This window comes from Camellia sinensis, chromosome 9, assembly GCF_055761805.1.
Source record: "Camellia sinensis isolate YWXY chromosome 9, ASM5576180v1, whole genome shotgun sequence".
Taxonomy (NCBI): domain Eukaryota; kingdom Viridiplantae; phylum Streptophyta; class Magnoliopsida; order Ericales; family Theaceae; genus Camellia; species Camellia sinensis.
Window position 1 is genome coordinate 22,655,465 of NC_138969.1, and position 20,287 is coordinate 22,675,751.

The window sequence follows — 20,287 nt, forward strand, 5'->3', positions numbered from 1 at the left end:
TTTTGTGTATATTTTCTTGCAAACTAATATTTAATTTAAAAAATATATATATATATAATTAATTATGAAAAAACTCAATCAAACTTTTTTTATTTATTTATGAGGAAACTCAAACAAACATTGTGACATGGGTATTGAGTGGTTTGCTTTGCTTTGCACAGTGGGGGTTTTGTGGAAGTGCATGGTTGTAGAGTTGATGATTGAAGCTTTTTTGAACTTTGGGTTTTGTGTTGGACTCTCCCTGCAGAAAGTGAAACAAATTTACAGCTCCTATTGCTGAGTTTCTAGATACTTTCCAGTGAATGGTTTACTCCATTTGATTCTATTTTTATTTAAAGGAAAAAATATACCAATAATTTTTAAAAAAAAATTAAAATGACATGTAATAATAGAATTTTGATTATGTAAAACAAAACCCAATAAATTTGCATGATAAGAGTATTTCCACTAATACTACTAGTCAAAGTATTTAATCAAAATATCATTTTATTATTTGGCTAAATTATATTGACTTTCTAAAACTCAATACTCATTGCTTGGGTTAGTGTAATTTATCCAGAATAATAAAGTGACTTTTAAACCTTTTATAATTATATTGACATTTCTTTGCATTGATGTTTCATGTTTATGTATTCTCAAACTCAAAACAATGACTTGATTAGAGTCCACTTATTTAGAAAATTTATCGAGAAATTTATTTAGAATGTAGAATTGCTATTGAAATGAATTTGGATATAATTATGAAAAAAATGTAAATTAGTAAAATTTACGAATTCATAAAAAAAATTTATAATTTTAATTGTTAAAGTTACTAGTAAAATTTACAACTCATTTGATTTCTTTTTTAAAAGATATGCACTAAATTACAAATTTTCCTATTATTTTGGGTAAATATTGTGAGTATGTAGTATTAGTGGGTAGTTACAACTGGTGGAATCTTGAAAAAACAATTACATATTCATGAAAAAATTATAATTTTTATTATTAATATTTATAATTTTTATTATTAATTTATAATTAATTTTTCAAAGCTAGTGTGATACGTCCCTTTTTATAATCTGCAAAATCTTCACATGCGTGGTGCAACATTGTAGTTTTTTTTGTTTTTTTGTGTGTGGAAAAATTATTGGTTGGTCCATCAATCATAAATTATTATACTCTTTTATATTTTTTAATTACTCAACTCAAAATTATAGATCCCACCTATTTTATAATCACAATACATTTATCTTGTGTTTGGTTGGAAAATTTAGGAAAGAATTTAAAAAGAAAAAAAGAAAAGGTATATGAAACTAAGTGCTTGTTTGGCATGCACTAAAAAAATATATTTTTTTGCATACATACACTTATTTACGTCACATCAATCAACATCTATCAATATCTCATCTCTACTTTTCTATTAACTTTTTCTATTTTTTTACACATTTTTTTTAATATAAAAAAGTCAAAAAATATATTTATTTAGAATATCCCAAATCTCTTCTAAATAAAATATAAATATAAATATAAATATATTTTATTCACATTTCATCTATTTTTTTTTCAAATATTTTTTAAAATTTTTTAACCACAATCTTAGAGCACCACTTGCTGACATCAAGACCAACCAATAATTTCTCGTTATTAGCTCAGATCATGTCCCCAACTACCAAGTGCTTTGACCCAACCCCGGCCCAAATTTTTTGGGCCAAATAAATGAACCATGAGATGGGCCTTTACTGACCCAATCTCTCCCCCCCTCTCTCTCTCTCTCTCAGACTCATCAGAGATGGATCAATCGGAGAAAGAATCGATCGAATCGGCTTCCGAAGAGGTGTCCCGTGAATTCAAAACCCTAATCAATGCCGAGGATTTGGATTCTCTCAAACAATTGCAGCACCTCATGTACACTCTCTCTCTCTCTCTCTCTCTCTCTCTCTCTCTATGTATGTCTTGAATGAGCATTTGATTGTTAGAACTTGTTATGTGATTGGATTCAAAATTTGGTATTCAGAGTTTAGTAGATTACTCACAATTGCTGAATTTTTTCTGCTTTTGCTGTTTAGTGCGTTGTGTTCAGTAAATCAGTGCACTTTAATTTTGAGTAAATTTTTTTTTTTTTGATATAAAGCACTCCAATGGACAAACTTAGATTTAAGCATGAATTTGAGTAAAAGCTTTGGTAATGGTAGAGTTGGAATTTGGAAGCTACAAAATAGTGTTGAAAATTTTGAGTAAAACAGTCTCCCTTGATTTGGGTAAAAAAAAAAGAAAAAAAAAAGAAAAGAATGAAACTTAATTTGATATAAGTTTGAGTCAATGAGTGGAGAGCTTTGTGAGTGATTTTTACCCTAATTTAAATTGATATAGGTTTGAGTTGAGGCTTGAAGATGCCCTTATGGTGCAATTTTAAATGATGTCGGTGGTGCTGAGTTTTGTTCTTGGAAGGGACTGACTTTCTCTGATTTTTTCACGAAGTTGAAGTCGATTGGTGCAATGCCCCAATAGAACTACAAAGGTTGTTGTAGAGGAATATAGAAAAGTTATAAAAAAATCTCCAGTTGTAATGAGGAAGAATCATTAACAAAAGTATGTTGTTAAAGATGAGAGATATTTGTCAAAGCCATTGTATCGTAGTGGTCAAAGTGCTCCCTTGGCCGCTAAAAGAGAAGGATGGATTTAGGGTTTGGTTCTAAATGCTAGTCAATCCATATAAATAAATAAAAAATTAAAAAAGAAGAGAGAAACCGTAATGATAAGTGAATATGTGAGATCAACAAGAAGGCTCATATAGTCATGTCCTATCTGGGGTTTGTATTGCAAGTAATTAAGTATTAAGGTGTTTACTAAGCTCTTGGTCTTAGTAGAATTAGCAGAGCCAGCAGCCTATAAATACATATATAATCTTGTTATTCATCAGAAAGTGAAGACTTTTAGAATTTGCCTGAAGCTTTTGTGACTAGTATGATGGTTTGTGCAATTTTAACTTGGGGGTAATTTCTAGGGAAGGCTGGGTTTCCTAGAGTTTCTTCTTCTCTATGACAAATGTGTTGTATTCCCATTATTGTCCACACGCATCAAAAGTGTCTTTTTCAGCCTCGAAACCTTATTATACCCAAACAATCCTAACCCCTTCCCTTCCTATTGGCCTTCAATTTAACTTCAAAAACCTTAATTTGTCCGCTGTTCAACCCTTCAAATTGTGTTAAATCTGAAAATCCTGCAACCTAAAATTTAAGAAATTAAGCCAAATTTCAACCATTTGCCACTATAAACCCTAAATTGCCTCACTCTTGGAACCCTAAACCACCACAAATCTTACTGTAGGCAGGCTTAGGCACTAGTTTGCTAATTTGTCCTACATCAAGTTTACCAAAAAGAGTGATACTTCAGCCATTAACCAAAAGATGTTTCAGAAACTTAAATATGGCTGACAGTTTCATTTAACAAGCTGACCTTGATTTTCATTTTGACCTCCACCTTATTGTTCATATTGTGTTTTAGAATCAGGTATGATGATGATGAAGTCATTAGGTACCTTTGAAGAAAGTTATGGTAACAACGAGAAAAAAAATTCCTACCCTTCCCTCTATTTGGAGAATTGACTGTGAAAGCTCTATTTGAACATGGCGCTAAGGTTGCTTCTTGATTGAAGGACAAAATGATTGATGGGGAAACAATAATTTGAGCAAATGCATTCGTAGATATACGAAACAACACCCCCCCCCCCCCCCCCCCCCCCAACACACACACACACAAAAAAAAAAAAAAAATCTAACTCTTCACTCATGCCCCTAGTTGTTAGACTCTACTGAGTAATGACCTTTTTAGTACAAGTCTTACCTAGTTATTTACAAGCCATATCGAAATATTTTTACAAATGACATTGTGTCATTTGATTCTAATAACTAATTCCCCTACTCTACTGCCAATATTTTAATGCCAAGAATTAGTGATGCCCCCTCTAGGCGCCTTGCTATCTTCACCTAAAAGTGCATGATGCAAGCGCTCCTTGACCACATGGACAGAACAATGCAATGTGGCTTATTATGCAGCCATATTTGCCCATAATTCTTTAACCATTATTTGCTGACATTTTTCATCTATGAAATTAAACCCAGATTTGGCATGATAATCAACAAAGCAGAAATGGTTTCTTCAAAATTGTTGGCCTTTACTTTCTTTCCTATGTTTATTTATTTACTAGGGTATGCCGGCACGGTGAAAATATTATTGGAATGAAAATGTAATTGGAATGATTTTATGATTTTAAGCAAACAATAAAATGTAAGTCCAACAACACAAACATATAATAAAAATCAAAAGAAATACGCCAATCAATGCTTTGCAGTAGAAAAAAATAAATAATAAATTAAGCGCACCAGTCAGTGCTTAGCAATATAAAGAAAATGCCAAATAACAAATTAAGCACATCAACCAATATTCTATAATACAAAAAAAGGACAAATAACAAATTAAGCAGGCCAATCAGTGCTCCACAGTAGAAAAAAAAAATGACAAATAAAAAAATGAGAAATTAAGCACACCAGCCGTACGTTGCAATTCGAAAAAAAAATTATAAAAAATTGTGCAATAAACAATTATTTTAAAAGATTAATACGTACACAATCCAATCCTATATTAAAAGCAACACCCTTCCTGATAAAAATATATATGGAAGCAAAAAATCAAATTCAACCGAAAAAAAATATGGGCCTTGTTTGGTTTGTGTTTCTCAAAAAATTTTGGGAAAAATTCTCTACAAATAAGTTTTCAAAAGTAATTAAACCAAACAAATTTTTCCAAACAAATTTTCCAAAACTTGTTTGGTTTACAAATTTTCAAACAAATCTCTCTCTCATACACATCAAATCAATCACTTTTTCCAAAACTCTCTCTTAGAATAATTTTTCAAAACATCTTTTGAAAAAAAACCAAACCAAACAAATTTTCATACTTTTTATCGCAAAACATGTTTCTCAAATACAAACCAAACAAGGCCATAAAGTTTTCTTTAAGCTAATTCAAGAGCATATTAGGAAGAAAAAAGAAAAAAGAAAAAAAAACTATAACACCAAGTGAATAATTCAAATGAATATTATATAACATACATCTAAACTTAGTTATAAATTGTACATAGATAAAAGGCTTTACAAAACTAAAATTTACATCGATATGAAACTTTACAAAATCTAGATCGTAGCTAGCATATGTACGCTTTTCACAAAAATAAATATGATCTTCAAACTTGTTCTTTTTTAGAATTCCTAAGAGCGCCTCATCACTTTCCAAAAAGTATTTGTTTCAACTTCTATATATCCTCAATGAGAAGCATGCCCGACAATCTAGTAATTTATGAAAATGAAAAAGTTAGTTTATTAGTAGAAGAAAATCTATATAAATATCAAAACACCTTTAAATTGAAATTAACTTATTACATCCCCATCAAAGCAATCTAATTGTATTTATCTTTTTGAGGTCCATATATTTTTTAACACAATCCTACAAAAGTCAACATATATAGCAAAAAAATTTTAAAATAATAATTTGTAATCAATAGAAGCAAATTTGTCAATAAATAAATTGTACCTGTTGACAAAAGTGATTTGATCCATAAGTAAACACTATAACAAAATTTCAGGATAAATAATGTTTGTAGTAGAATTTAGCTCATCGTTGGGAAGGAAGACACTTGTACGATCAAAAGATGTGTATCTAGATAGGGCCACGTACAGTTGTCCATGACTAAACACTGGTGTGCGCAATAAAAATATATATATTTAGAAAGTTTAAAAAATACGGCATTTAAAAAAAATTTCTATATAATTAAATTGGGCCTACCTCTCGAACCCGGATGACATTAAGGTCATGCTCATCACGGATGACAACATTAGCATTTCTTTCTTCAAGAAATTGAACCTATAAATACAAAAGAATTAGAGGTAAAAAAATTTAAAAAATGTATCCATGTTAGAAAATGAGTAAAAGGAGTCGATATTACAGTTTGACGTAAATATAAGAAAAGAGCATTTTGTTATAAGGAAATTAGATAAAAAATAATGAAAAGAAAAGAAATTAGACTTATAAGAAAGGTGTATTTTTTTTTTCAAATAAATTAAAAATAAAACAACTTACGTGACCAAAAATAGTAATATTGTCCATAATTAGAAGTTAAAGGTCAAGAGTGTCTCAACCTGAAAGTGTTTAGTTATGTAAATTTGAAAAAAATAACTGTAAAAAGGCAAAATGAGGTTTAATAATTGCCATAAAAAAAATTAATTGACACAAAATTAACAACCTCCTAACATACTTATAACATATAACCTACTTTAGAGTTTGTATCATTTTTTGATTTTTTGATAAAGACACTAAAAAAATATAAAGAAATATTATTCTTCTTAAACAACTTATAACAATTTTAGAAGCAAATCGGATAATAAAATATAAAAATTAATTTCAAAGAGAGGGTTACAATAAAGATGAGAAGAGCAGGTACATAAACAAAATACAAAGGGAAGAATAAGAGGTATGTAAAGTACAAAATAAAAAGTATGCTCGTGCGTAATGACACGATGTAAATAATATTGAGATCAAAATGTAGTTGAATGCAAATGTAATTTATTGAAAAACATACAAAAAACTTAAGACATTGAGAAATATAAAGAAATATTGTTTTTAAAACCCACACTCTGCAATTTTGTTGGTACCACACACTCTACAAAGCTCAATTAAAGATAACAACCCGTAGGCACGGGTATATATATTTGTTTCATTATTCATTCGTTACCAAATAATACCAGCCATTTAAAAATTAAAATTAAAAATAAACAATAAACAATGCACACCAGCCAGTGCTTTGCAATACCAAAAAATTATTAAACACCAAATGAAGCACACCAGCCAGTGCTCTGCAATCCAGAAAAATAGAATTCAAAATATATATAACAAACAATGCACACCAACCATGGCTCTACAATACCGAAAAACTAAATTTAAAATAAATAGTAAACAATGCACGCCAACCAGTGCTAAGTAATCTAAAAAAAATTAAAATAAAAATTAAATTGACTTCAAGCAAGTGACTTCATCCTATTGTGAAGAAATAACAAATAAATAAATAACAACGAACAAAGTAGAGATAACAAATATCACATGAAATAGAATGAACAAAGTAGAGATTAAAATCCCTCAACAATAGTGTATTAGTAGAAATTACCATAGAACTTATCCTAGCTTAGCGTCCTCGGTTGATCTCACTCCACTTGTCTGCAAAATTGAACTGTTGTAATGGTGTATTGATAGTGGACAAACACTATCTCACAAGGGTTTCTCTTTTTAATAGGCAATGGCATTGTCAAATGAGAAAAAAAATAACAACGAAAATGAGTAAGCTTAACAAATGTATCAATTGGAAAGCCGATCAGCATGGGTCCATTACCACTATGGGTCTTCTCAATTATCGCAATTAATGCTTTCCCTTCAGGAAAACCAACTAAAATCTGATTGTGAGAGTTTCAAATTCAATTTTGAATATCTCAATTTCTTAACATTCTCCGAGATTAAGAAATAGGAAAAAGAAAGAAAAAAAAAGGTAGCCCTTCATATAAAAACAGGAGGAAAAAAAAAAAGAAAAGATATCTTGCAATCACAGGAACAAAAAAATATCTTGTAATCCCATACATACTAAAGAGAGAAATGAGCTGAAGTCTCAAGTATAAACTAAATATTTAAAGTAAAAAATTTTATTGAAGGGTAGGGCCAAAAAAAAACTCTTAGCTTTCATTCATATTTGCAATCACTTCCTTTTCCCTCCACAAATCACTCTACAAATCCAAGATTCAAGCACAAAAAAAAAAAAAAAAAAAAAAAAAAAAAAAAAAAAAAAAAAAAAATCCTTTCACCCTTGTTTTGGAATCAAGGGTGTTTTTAGTCATATGCAATTGATAAAATCCATAGTCCAGTCGTCCAAACACCTAAAAATCCAAACATAGCTTCTATTAAATATGTTCTAATTTAATATGACCTGATGACCAATTTGCACAAATCAGGCGTCTTGTTTTATGATTTAGAGCAGTCTTATATTACATCCAAACAAGAACCAATCAAAGCACTAACCAAAAAAGAGTTGACACTCAATAAAATCCAAACAAACTATTGGCGACAAAAGCTAAGAGGCAACGCAAACTATTTACGCATGGGAATGCTAAAATCTTGAATAGTAAGGATAACAAACTGTGTATAATACAAATCTATTATGTTTTCCTGTGTATAAAAACATTCACACATGTAATTTTTTTACTATGCAATTTCTTTTTGATATAGCTTGTGAGGTAAGAGGTTTCATCCTAGGTCCAACCATTGATTTTCATTTCAATGACACATTAAGATAGTCAAAACAATTTAAGAATATTTTAGAATAGTTGTCTCGTGTCTCAACGGCACAGCCATGTGTTATTGCATGGCTTAGTAGAGAAGGTAGAACCCATGATTTTTTTGTTAGGTGATAAGGGACAACAGAAGGTATGATGATTTGTGATTGGTTTATGATGTGTCACATGGTGTCCCAAATAGAAAGAACCATTTTTTGATATTTTATGGACCTTTGCTTATAATTAAAAAAAAAGAAAAAAAAGAAAAGACGATTGATATAAAACATTATAACAAATTTTGCTAAAAGCTTAATTATAATACACTTACAATCTTATGTTAATCAATATTAGATAAATGTAAAAAAAATTAATAATGTCATCAAAGTTTAAATCAAAATAAAAATTTTATCCTTCAAAGTTTATTTTAGTACTTTTAAACAATAAATACAAAATTAATTGACCAAATTGCACTTTCCAGAACCAGTTAAAACCCACCACCCCAATAGCCACCACTACCAATTTCTATCTCTCACATGCATTTTTTCAAACACCTTATATGCATTGGCTGGCATGTTTCGTCTGATTTTTATTATATGTTTTTGTGTTGTGGGACTTACATTTCATTGTTTGTTTAAAATCATAAAATCATTCCAATTACATTTTCATCCCAATAATATTTTCATTGTGCCTTCAAGCACGGGCATACCCTAGTAATAACTGATCAAAAGAACATATTACACTGTGTAACTCTCAACCATTTCATCAAACACAGTTTCTCTCAAAATCAATCATAAAACAACAAAGGAAAAAAGTTTGAAAGGATAATTGTCAAGTGAGGTATGTGTAATTTGCCCATAAATGTTATTTTCTTTCTTTTGAGATTGTTTTCTTTGACTTGGTTTGTGTCATTGGAGTTAAAGAAGGAAAGGAGGATTGGTAAGTGATCACTGTCAACTGTCATGGTTGATAAGGTTGGTCCAATTTCTTTATTTCTAAAAATTATTTGGCTAATATTTGTATTATACACAGGAAAAACATAATAGATTCCTAAACATGTATCAATCTCAAAGCGTAACTCTTCAATTCCATGTCCAAACACCTAAAAATCCAAACATTGATAAGGGACAACATGATTTTTTTAAACTTACAATCTTATGTTAATCAATATTAGATAAATGCAAAAAAATTAATAATGTCGTCAAAGTTTAAATAAAAATAAAAATTTTATCCTTTAAAGTTTATTTTAGTACTTTTAAACAATAAATAAAAAATTAATTGACCAAATTACACCTTCCAGCACCAATTTAAACCCACCACCCCAATAGCCACCACTACCAATTTCTATCTCTCACATGCATTTTTTCAAACACCTTATAGAGCTACCAAATCAAATGAAACATGGTTACTTACTTGAGCATCTTCGCAAAGCTCATAGCCTCATCAATTCCAGGAATTGCATTAGCTAGATCGGACAAAAAACCATCCATTCCATCTGTGCCAAGAGCCTCTTCATTCTCCATGGATGGATCTACCTCCTATAGGAACCAAACAAACTATAAAAATGAGGCTACATGACATCAAACCAGAGTATCAAAATTCATAAGATCAAGTTGAATCAAAGTCTAGATAACTGGATAATTATCAGGTATTTGATGAAGCATCACATGGCCAAGAATCATAACAACCATGTGATCCAATCTTCTCTTAAATTGAAATCAGAAGCTCAGATACAACTTTAGGTAAGGAATAAATCCAGCGAATGTCATGTAAACTTAATTCATAAACAGAGTAAACAATGGTAGAATTCCACAAACTTTTTTTTTTATATATGTTTTATAATCAGGCATCCCGGTAAACCTAATTCATAAACAGAGTAAAGAATGGTTGAACTCCACAACTTTTTATTATTTATAAACAGAGTAAAGAATGGTTAAACAATGCATTTAGATCTATCAATTTCTGGTTTGCTCTCTTGCTGGAAATATACCATGATGGTTCAAATATACCAGATTCTTCCTTTAGATTCTTCATTTTGCAGTGGCCACATTCATTCGGTCGTCGTTGCCACTGTTGATGAAGATTGGGATGGCGGAGAGAGAGAGGGAGGAAGAGAGAAAACGAAGAGGGTAATAGGGGGTTCGGGGTTGTGTCTCCGGCAATTGTTGGGCTCCGATAGGAATTGAAGAAGAGCATGGGAATGGGCTCCGATGGAGAGAGAGAGAGAGAGAGGGGTCTGTTCAAATTTTGAACTTTGGAAGAGAGAGACAGATTTTGAGATGAGAGGAGTAGGTGTGAGAGATACATTTTGAGATATTTTGGAACTTACATTTTGCACCATTAGATCTTGATGGTAATTGATCTCAACCATTAAAATGTCCAAATAGGACAAATGAGAGTAAGACATTTTCAGCCATTGGATTGAATCAATCTAATGGTCCATATGTTGACACATATACATTTTGAGCCCTTGAATTCAAACCAAGCCTTCCATTGTTATATAGATTTTTATTTAATGATTTGCTGCTTGAACTCAGCACTTTTCGAGCATCAGTTCCTTAAATGGAGCTGCAGCCCAAGTTTGGAAATTAATTTGGTTTTTTTATTTTTTTACTTTAAAATAATTGTTTTCTACCAAATTGCAGATTGGGAAGGTTGCAAGACAGTAATGCAGTCCTTTCACATTTTAATGAGTACTCAGAGCATTGCTTTGCAGAGGTTTCCACTGATTTCTCTAGAAATGCACGTCTCTTAAGGTCTATGAAGTCAGACCTTGATTACATATTTCAAAAGCTGAGGTATGCTTATCATTATTTCTTACACCCATCATTGTAATCAATGCTGAGGACTTACTACATGCTTACTCTTTTTGGAGTGATTGTGATTGACAATGTTTGTTTGCCAATGATGTTTAGATGGTATTTTAACTGTGAATTTCGCTAATATGTGAGCATAATAAAATATAAGGACATTTTGCAGAAATGGTTCCTGCACTTGAAAATTTGTTAGGTTGTGTTTGGGTGGGGGATTTGGAGAGGAAAAGCGAAAAAATGTGAAACTAGGTGAAATGTAAATATATTTTATTCATATTTCACCTATCTTTTCTCTTTCTTCTTCCAAATCTCCCAACCAAACGCAACCTTAGTATTCAAGTATGACTGTTGTGTATGGTTGCGTTCTCGTCAATCAGTCCTACTCCCTAATGATGTAACTTATCCTTGTGAATCTTTCACATTGAAAATGCTGTGTTGTGCATGAGAGTCCTCATTTCTTTTGTTAAAAAGTCCACAATGCTTTCCTCATTTTCTGGTGTTTGGACCTAGTACAATCAAGTGGGTCTGGTATTTCTAGCCCTCAACTATTGAAATTCAAGTCTCCACTGCATTTAGCATCAATTTTGTGAAAAGTTGAAAACAGAAGACCACAAACTTCTTGATTCATCATATTTTTCTATTTAAATAGATGTTCAAATTTGCTATTTGTTACTAGGAATAGAGGTGGTGCGGTGCGGGTTGGTGTGGTTTGGGGTAAAATAAAAACTGCATGGCAGATGGCGGATTGACATAATTGTCAATAGAAATTGCTATTTTTCTTATAAAAAATCGGCGATTCGGTTGGCAGATAATGACGGTTTCAATTTGGCGGTTCGGACGGATTGGCGGTTTATTAAAAAAAAAAACATAATTCAAATTACAAAACTTGAATCAAAGAGTAAAAAAACCTAATTTATAAATTAACTAAAATAGTGTTGATAGTGTTGTTGAATGATATTTGTTCATTTAATAGTTTGAAATTCTTGTGCCCAATGCATTTTCTGTATTTTGAGAACGGACTGTTTCTCTGATGTTCTATATATATCGCTATATATATGTTCAAACAAATTATATTCAACAAATCCAGAAAGGAAAAATCCTTGCTCATCATACTGCTTTTGTGAAAGGAAAAAGTGGAGTCATGCTTCCAATCCCTCAACAACACAAATCCATTTAACATATTTTAGCACTTGTCTAGAACAATATTACCAACGTTGAAAGTAAAAGGTACAATAATTTTGGCTATAGAGTTCAAAGAAAAATGAGGGGAAAAGTGAATAATTTTTCCTTCTCTTTTTTCATTTGTTACAAATCCCTCGCTATCTTATTCTCATTCACATCCAGAAAGAGCAGAGAGAGAGCAAAGAGAGAACCACGTGCCAAATCGGGAAGAAGACACGGAGAAGCAGCACTGGAAAGGCGACTAGCAAGGGTAATGGCAGCGGTGGCACTGATCGGCAAGGTAAGGAGGAGCAAGAGGGGAGACAAACCAATCGATGAGTGAGATGAGATGTTGGGGTGTGAAGTAGGTTTGATTGAGAATTGATTGTGTGTGTATGTACGGCCTGCACCTGGAGGTTGGATGTAGACGTATATTAAAAAATTAAAAAATTTAAGTGGCAGGTCAGGTTGGTTGAGGAGGCGGGTGGGCTTTCTGAAGTTGCTACCTGTGCCGACCCGCCAATCTTGGACCCCCACCTGCCCAACCCGCCCTCCAGAACTGAAAAAATGCGCGGTTCGGTGCGGTTTTGGCGGTATTGTGTACAACCATGACTAGGAATATGTGGTTCAGTTTGAAATGGCTGGAATTGGGAGGTGGATTTGTGTTTCCTACATCAGAGAATTTGGAAAGGCATTGTGGAATGTAGGAGGAAGTAGGAAGAAATAGTATGACTACTGATGCAGTTCTGGGTTTTGACATGAATAATATGTTAGAATCATTACTGGTAGCTAGCTTAAGTATCAGAACTGGAAGTCAACTTAATTTTGATGTGTGCATCATTTGTAGGTGCCTATGAAGTGCCGTATTCGTGTTGGACACAAACTCTTCGGGGACATGCCAACACGGCGAAAACATGTATAGGACACGCCACATGAGTTATTTTTGTTAATATTGATTGTTTGTGGATATAATATTAATCTAAATAGCGAATGAAATTATATGAAAACGTATTTTATTGCTGTGTACTGTGTCTGTGTTTCCATTTTTTTGAAATCATCATGTCTCGTGTCCACATCCGTATCCGTGTCCGTGCTTCTTAGGTAGGTGCACTGAAACATGGAAAGAAGAAGGGGCTTTGTCCTCTAGTTGCTCAATAGTGTTATTTTCAACATTTTGATTTAAGATGGTAGCATATATAATCATCTAGATGCATTACATGTAAGAGAGATGTTTTGAAAAGGACATTTTAGATGGATAGGAACTAGGACAGCCCTTTATAAGTATGTGTTGTCAAGCAGGGGCAGAAGGAAGGGGGCCGGGCTTCTGGCCCTGCCAACCTTTGGAAATTAGATGAATCTAACACTTAGACACGTAGTTGTATGTATGATGGATCTTAATTCTTCTCCTCTTTCTTCATCAGCCGTTGTTATGTGTTGTTTCTGTCATCATGGATTATCATTCCGACTTCTATTTAGGTTTGCCTGGATTTGTTCTCAATTTTAACTGTTAAAAATATAGTTCATCTGATGACTTCACTCTTCCGATTTTTTGTTTGGATTCTGACAGTTCAGTAATTTGATTTCTTTGCTTTCAAATTGGCAGGAGCCTGAAGGCAAAGCTTTTGGCTACATACCCGGATGCATTTCTTGATGATTCATCAATAGAAGCACTTGATCGGAGACCAGACCTCGAAATGCCCCAGTGACACTGGTACCTACATCTCATTTATGTGTAATTCAAGCAAAATCTCATCAGAAGTCATTTCCAGTTGATTGTGTTTACTTCTCCCACTTATTTCCTCCTTTCCTTTTTCCTGTGGAAAGTTGCTAGTGAAAAATTTGCCTCCAGAGCTTGGGATGTTTTTGGATAATGTATGCACAAGTTAACAGATCTTTCAAACTTCTTTTTATTAACTGATGTGTCATATAATAATAAAATTTAAAAAATTGAAACAAGATCTACTTTGATGATATGATAGCTGCCACATCAGCAAGTAAAAAACGTATGTAAAATTTATTTAGTTTGTATAGCACTATGATTAACATAATTTCTAAATTTTCTTACTTTCTTATATGGCACTAATCACATTATTAAATAGTCTTTATTGATATTGTAGTTGCAAAAAGGCAAGCAAGTTTGCAAGAGTTGAAATTGAGTATAACTACGATAGCACGAGACATTATCATAAGGTATCACTAACCAATGATAGTGCTAAATAAGGTGAAACTAGGAATCACTTGGTTAAGTGGAAGACAAAGGCCTGTTTGATGTAACTGTTAAAACAGATTATAAGTTATAATTTAATAGATTATGGCTTATGATTTTAATTAGAAGTTGTTAATCTGTTTGGTGTAGTTGTTGAGTAGCGTTTGGTTGAATAAGTTATAAAATAACTTTTTACTGTGTAATGTCTTTTTTGCCTTTATAAGATAAAAAGTTATTTTTTCATTTTCTTCAGTTTTAATTTTTAAAAAAATTATTTCATTAATAGAGGTTAATATAATTAGTATTAATTAATATAAAAATTGATACATTTCATTACAACAATTGTTATTTCATTTTTTTTCCATTAATATCAATTAACAACAATTGTTTTTTATTTATTTATTACAACACCAAAGAATTTTATAGGGGGATATATTAGAAATTTTTTTTTTCAAGTGTTTGTATGTCAATTAGTGTATAAGATATTATGTTTGGTTCCATTTTTCTAAAAACAGTTTTCAGAAAATTTTACTTTCTTATTTTTTGTATTTTTTTGTTTTTATTGAATTTTTTTAATATTTTATGTAATTTTTTTACTTTTTAGACACACCTAACATAAATATACCTTAAAATTAAAAAAAAAAAAATTGTAAAAAAAATCTTTTAAAAATTCACTAAATACCAAAAATACAAAAAAAAAATACAAGAATTCAGTACATTTTTTATATTTTTATGTATTTTTTAATTTTTTAAAATATTTTTTCACATTTTTTTTTACTTTTTAGATACATCTAAGTAAGGTACATCTAAAAAAATAATAAAAAAATGTTTAAAATTTTAAAAATTTAAAAATATTCACTAAAAACAAAAAAACACAAAAATCAAAAAAACTCAGTTTTTAAAAAATTTAATCCAGAAAACTCAAACCAAACACACTAATTGTATTCCAATAAATCCTATTATTTGAACATTTGATCTATCAAATCTTAATTCTCATATTTAAGATATTTTATGGACATTTTTACCCTTACAAATATTTTTGAACGGCTAGTAATTTAGTGATGTGAGTATCCATATTTTATAATGTGAATATTCACATTGACATATTAACATTCACATTGACAATGTGAACACTCACATCACGGAACATTCGCACTGTAAATGTGAATATTTTTAGAGACATTTTGGTAATTATGTCATCCATAGGACTTATTGGAATATAAGAAAATAATGTGGACTAAATGGAATATGAGTAAATGAAAAGGGATTTATGAAAAAGTGTCCCTATTTTATATTATAAAATTCTTTTAATAGAAGTCTGCGAAGCCCTCGCCATTAATGCCCTAGCCACTACCTCTGGTTCGTGAGAAAGAGAGGTCATTCGTGTCGGAAAAACGATGGTTTCAAATTGAGAGAGAGAGAGAGAGAGAAGTCATTCGTTTTCTTCCGGAACTGGCGGTTCATACTGGAATCGCGCAAGTTTCAAATCGTGAGAGAGAGACAGCTTTGGTTCACGCTAGAAATTGCCTCTCACTACGCCAGAGATGGCGATTTCCAATACCAGATCGCAATGATTTCCAATCACAGACGTCGGAGGAAAAGAGAGAAAGAGAGAGCTCATAACAATTGGAGAACACTTTACCATTGATCACGATGGGAGGACGATGACAAAGGCACAACGATGAACAGAGAGAGAGAGAGATTCACCGGAAATCTCCTCTCACCGTCAGCAATCGCCTATCTCTGTCTTTGTCTCTGTCTCTCTCTCTCTCTGAGGGATATCTTTTGGGTTTATATAATGGCAATTTAGTAATACTTCAAATTGGTGAAGGGCATTTAAATAATTTTGACCCTCTTTCGCTTACGCTAAGAATCAGAAGCATCATCGGAACAGATTCTCAAAATTAGATTATTTACCTTAAAAAAAAGTTGTTATAAATTTAAGTTGATATGATTAAGCTAGTTTTTTTATTTTTTTAAGTTAAAAGCTATAAGTTGGGTAATAAAAACTAGGCCAAACACTCCCAAAATGCTATTGATTGCCTAATAGTGTATGTAAAAATATTTAGAAACATGTAAAAAGTGTGTTGTTATCCTAATTTTGGCATTATTTCCAGAATAATGTCAGCCCAATAAATTTTAAATAAATAATTATAGCTAATTTAGTTAGGGATGGCAATGGGGTTAATGGGGGTGGATATTAATTCCCCATCCCCATTCCCCTATAATAAATTTTCCCCATTCCCCATTCCCCATTCTCCATGGGTACCACCCTCCCCATTTCCTAATGGGTTTGGATTTTCCCCAACCCACTTTAATCCCTATTTTTATTTTATTTTTATTTTTTATATTTAATGTTAACAATCACCTTTTTTTTTTTTTTAAGCTTCACAATAAAAGCTAAATATACCTTCAATCTTTTTTCTTTCTTTTTTAATATATTTAATGTTAACATTTTTTTTTTTTTTTTTTATAAGGTTAACAACAAAAGCTAAATATACCTTCAATCTTTTTTCTTTCTTTTTTAATATATTTAATGTTAACAACCTTTTTTTTTTTTTTTTTTTTTAAGATTCACAACAAAAACTAAATATACCTTCAATCCTTTTTCTTTTTTTTTAATATATTTAATGTTAACAACTTTTTTTCTTTTTATCCACCCAAAAAAAAAAAACTTTTTTTCTTTTTTTTTTTAAGATTCACAACAAAAACTAAATATAGCTTCAATCTTTTTTCTTATATATGATCACTATACTAATAACAAATAAAAATTGTTATCCAATAAACTAATAGCTATATTTGGGATGTTATCCAATGTTAAAAATTGTTTATAAAAATAAAAATAAAAAAGAAGAAGAAAGAAAAGTTACAAGCTGCTGCTACTCAAATAAAATATTGATATATATATATATATAATTGGGTTTACCCATCCCCAATCCAGTCGTGGTCTAGGGCCGTATTGCCGGTCTAGGTCCACTGTAGAATCCACTTTTTATGATCTGAAAAATTATCAATGAATTTTTTTTTGTTTAATTTGAAAATCATAGTCAATGATTTCATCTAATTGAATCGTAATATTAATCCATTTGTTTGATAATAAACCACAGGGTTAGAATTATTAAATTAATTAATTTTTTTAAATGAATGATTTGTAACTATTAATCTTTTGAAAATGAATAAATTAAATGAAGTAAGTAACTCTATAGTGAGATTAAATGAAACAATAGTGCGGTCTAATTTATAATACAAACTAGAGACAAGCCTTATTTGGTAAATTATACCTTTAGTCCATCTTTTTTTCGATTCTCGTAGTCTCAATTTCATCAATGTAAACTCACACTTCTAATTACGTTTCAATGTGATCCCTTTGTTATTTTTGAAGAAAATATGTTATTTGAAATGTAAAATTTTTAATAATTTTCAGTTGTAAAAAATTTTTTTTGAATAAATGACACCGTTGATCTCTATGGTTTGGCCAGAATATCTTTTTTGGGCAAGTAGTTTTGCCAGAATTTCACCTTAGTTTTCTGTAATGTTGCAAATATTATTTTTTTATTGGAAATACTAATGTATAATGATAGAGGGACTACATTAATAAGAATGAAAGAATTAGGTTAAAATTGATCAAATTAGAATTTTAAGATAAAAGTGAAATTTTAATAAAATTATGTAGATAATTTATTAAAGAGTTAATTATCTAAAAATCTTCTTCTTTTAGTCCCCTACGAATTTGGTTGTTTGTTACTTTTAAAAAACAAAAATATTTTTTCAATTAAATTTTTATTAATTTCACAACACCATCACCACTATTCTCACCTTCACTATCACACTACCATCACCATAGCCACTACCATCATCACTGCCACCATCACCCCACCACTATGTCACAATTTCTACTTTTACCTTCGTTTCATCACCACTACCACCAAATATAAAAAAAAAAAATTAATTTTTTTTATAGAAAATATTTTTCATTGAAAAATATTTTCTATCTAAATAAATGAAGCATAACATTGGGAAACAAGCTGATTTCAGTTAAATCTGTTCATAACTAAGAAAAATTATTTTATTTAAAAAAAAAAATTATTTAGTAAGACTTTGTATTCTCTTTTTGTTTTTCCAGCAAATAAATCTTTGTACCCATCTTTTTTAACCAATCATGACCCATGCTTGTTTCGATTCTCTACAATTTCCTTATTTTCAAATACATTCATATATATATATATATATATTGTATGAATTGTGTGATAACATAAAACAAATAGATTCATACTCATTAATTGAAATTTCAGAACAAGCAAACCATTCTGAAAATTACAATACATAACAAAATAAAATAACATGAAAAAGCAAACCGAAACCTGCACTAGACAGTGCCCTTAATTTTTTTAAATAAATTTAAAAAAGAATAATGCTTGGGACCCCCTTTTGGGGGTCACCCCCTCACCCCCCCCTTCGCCACGTGGCAGGGGATGATTGGAGGAGCAGGAAAAAAAAGAAAAAGAAAAAGAAAAGGTAACCAATGAGAGAGAGAGGGGGTCAAAGGGGGTGGGAGAAAAGGGGGGATGAATCATTGTTGTTTAAAAAATTCTAGATATGCATAAAATTTGACAAGAATAATGTGACAATATTAATTAATGTGTTTTTGATTTTATTGTTGAGCCAAATAAAATAAAATAAGATTGAATGTATATTTAGTTTTGGTTGTGAATCTTTAAAAAAAAAATTTGGTCGTGAACCTTAAAAAATAAAAATAAAAAATAAAAAAATAAAAGAAAAAAGATTGGATGTATATTTAGTTTTGATTGTGGATCTTAAAAAAAAAAAAAAAAAAAAAAAAATTGGTTGTAAACCTGAATAAATAAATAAATAAATAAATAAAAGAAAAAAGATTAAATGTACATTTAGTTTTGGTTGTGAATCTTAAAAAAAAAAAAAAAAAAAAAAAAAAAAAACATTTGGAGAAATTAGTGGGTATCCATCCCCAACCCATACCCTATGGATATTTAAAGAATATCACTTACCCTACCCAATGGATAAAAAAAAATAGGAGAAAACCCATGTATTTGGGTTGGGTCTCCATGAATACCCACAGGATAGGTTATCCATTGCTATCCCTAAATTTAGTTCTGTTTTCTCAAGATTCAAGAGGAAAATAAATTTACAATTTCAAAATTTTGATAATTCGGATAACAGAAGAAAGTCTATCTACCCAGAAAAGTTCCCCAGAAAATTGCCCAAAATTTCACATCTAAGGTGGAGATCTGACCTACTTATTGTGAGGTCACCCCATGAATGATTCTTGACCTTATGATAGATATGTATGAAAAAAATTCATCAAAGACAAGAAAATATGAAAAACAAAAAATCCAAGAACTGTTTTTAAAAATACAAAACCATATAAAATAAAGCTAAGCTTTCTTTGCACAATACAGGAGAACCACTTTTAAACTATCTAATGCTTGTTTAATTTTACTTGTTCAAAAGCAACATCAGTTTTCAAGTGTTTGATTTCATTAAAAACTCCATGAAAAAAATATTATAAGTTAAAAATTGTAATTCCAATTATTATTTTTTCAATCTTAAACGGCTAACATTCCTCCACAAATGTGAAATGTTCATGAAAAAAAATGAGAGAATTATATTTCTACTTAGCTTAGAAACAACCCCAAAGACCGGAATCATAAGAACCCAAAATCACATTCTCATTCCCCCTGAAGATTTTTGTCATTCAAACTTAGCCTATAGGATAAACTCACAAA

The 20,287-nt window shown here is 30.6% G+C and overlaps 1 protein-coding gene across 1 annotated transcript; it reads left to right on the top strand.

Annotated features, from left to right (window-relative positions):
* The first annotated feature begins 1,094 nt into the window (after positions 1 to 1,094).
* On the top strand, positions 1,095 to 14,275 carry LOC114312306 (kxDL motif protein). Its single transcript, XM_028258530.2, has 3 exons — positions 1,095 to 1,884; positions 10,991 to 11,143; positions 13,923 to 14,275. Exons 1-3 carry the CDS (start codon positions 1,703 to 1,705, stop codon positions 14,023 to 14,025), a joined length of 438 nt encoding a protein of 145 aa, XP_028114331.2. The 5' UTR covers positions 1,095 to 1,702; the 3' UTR covers positions 14,026 to 14,275.
* Positions 14,276 to 20,287: the final 6,012 nt, after the last annotated feature.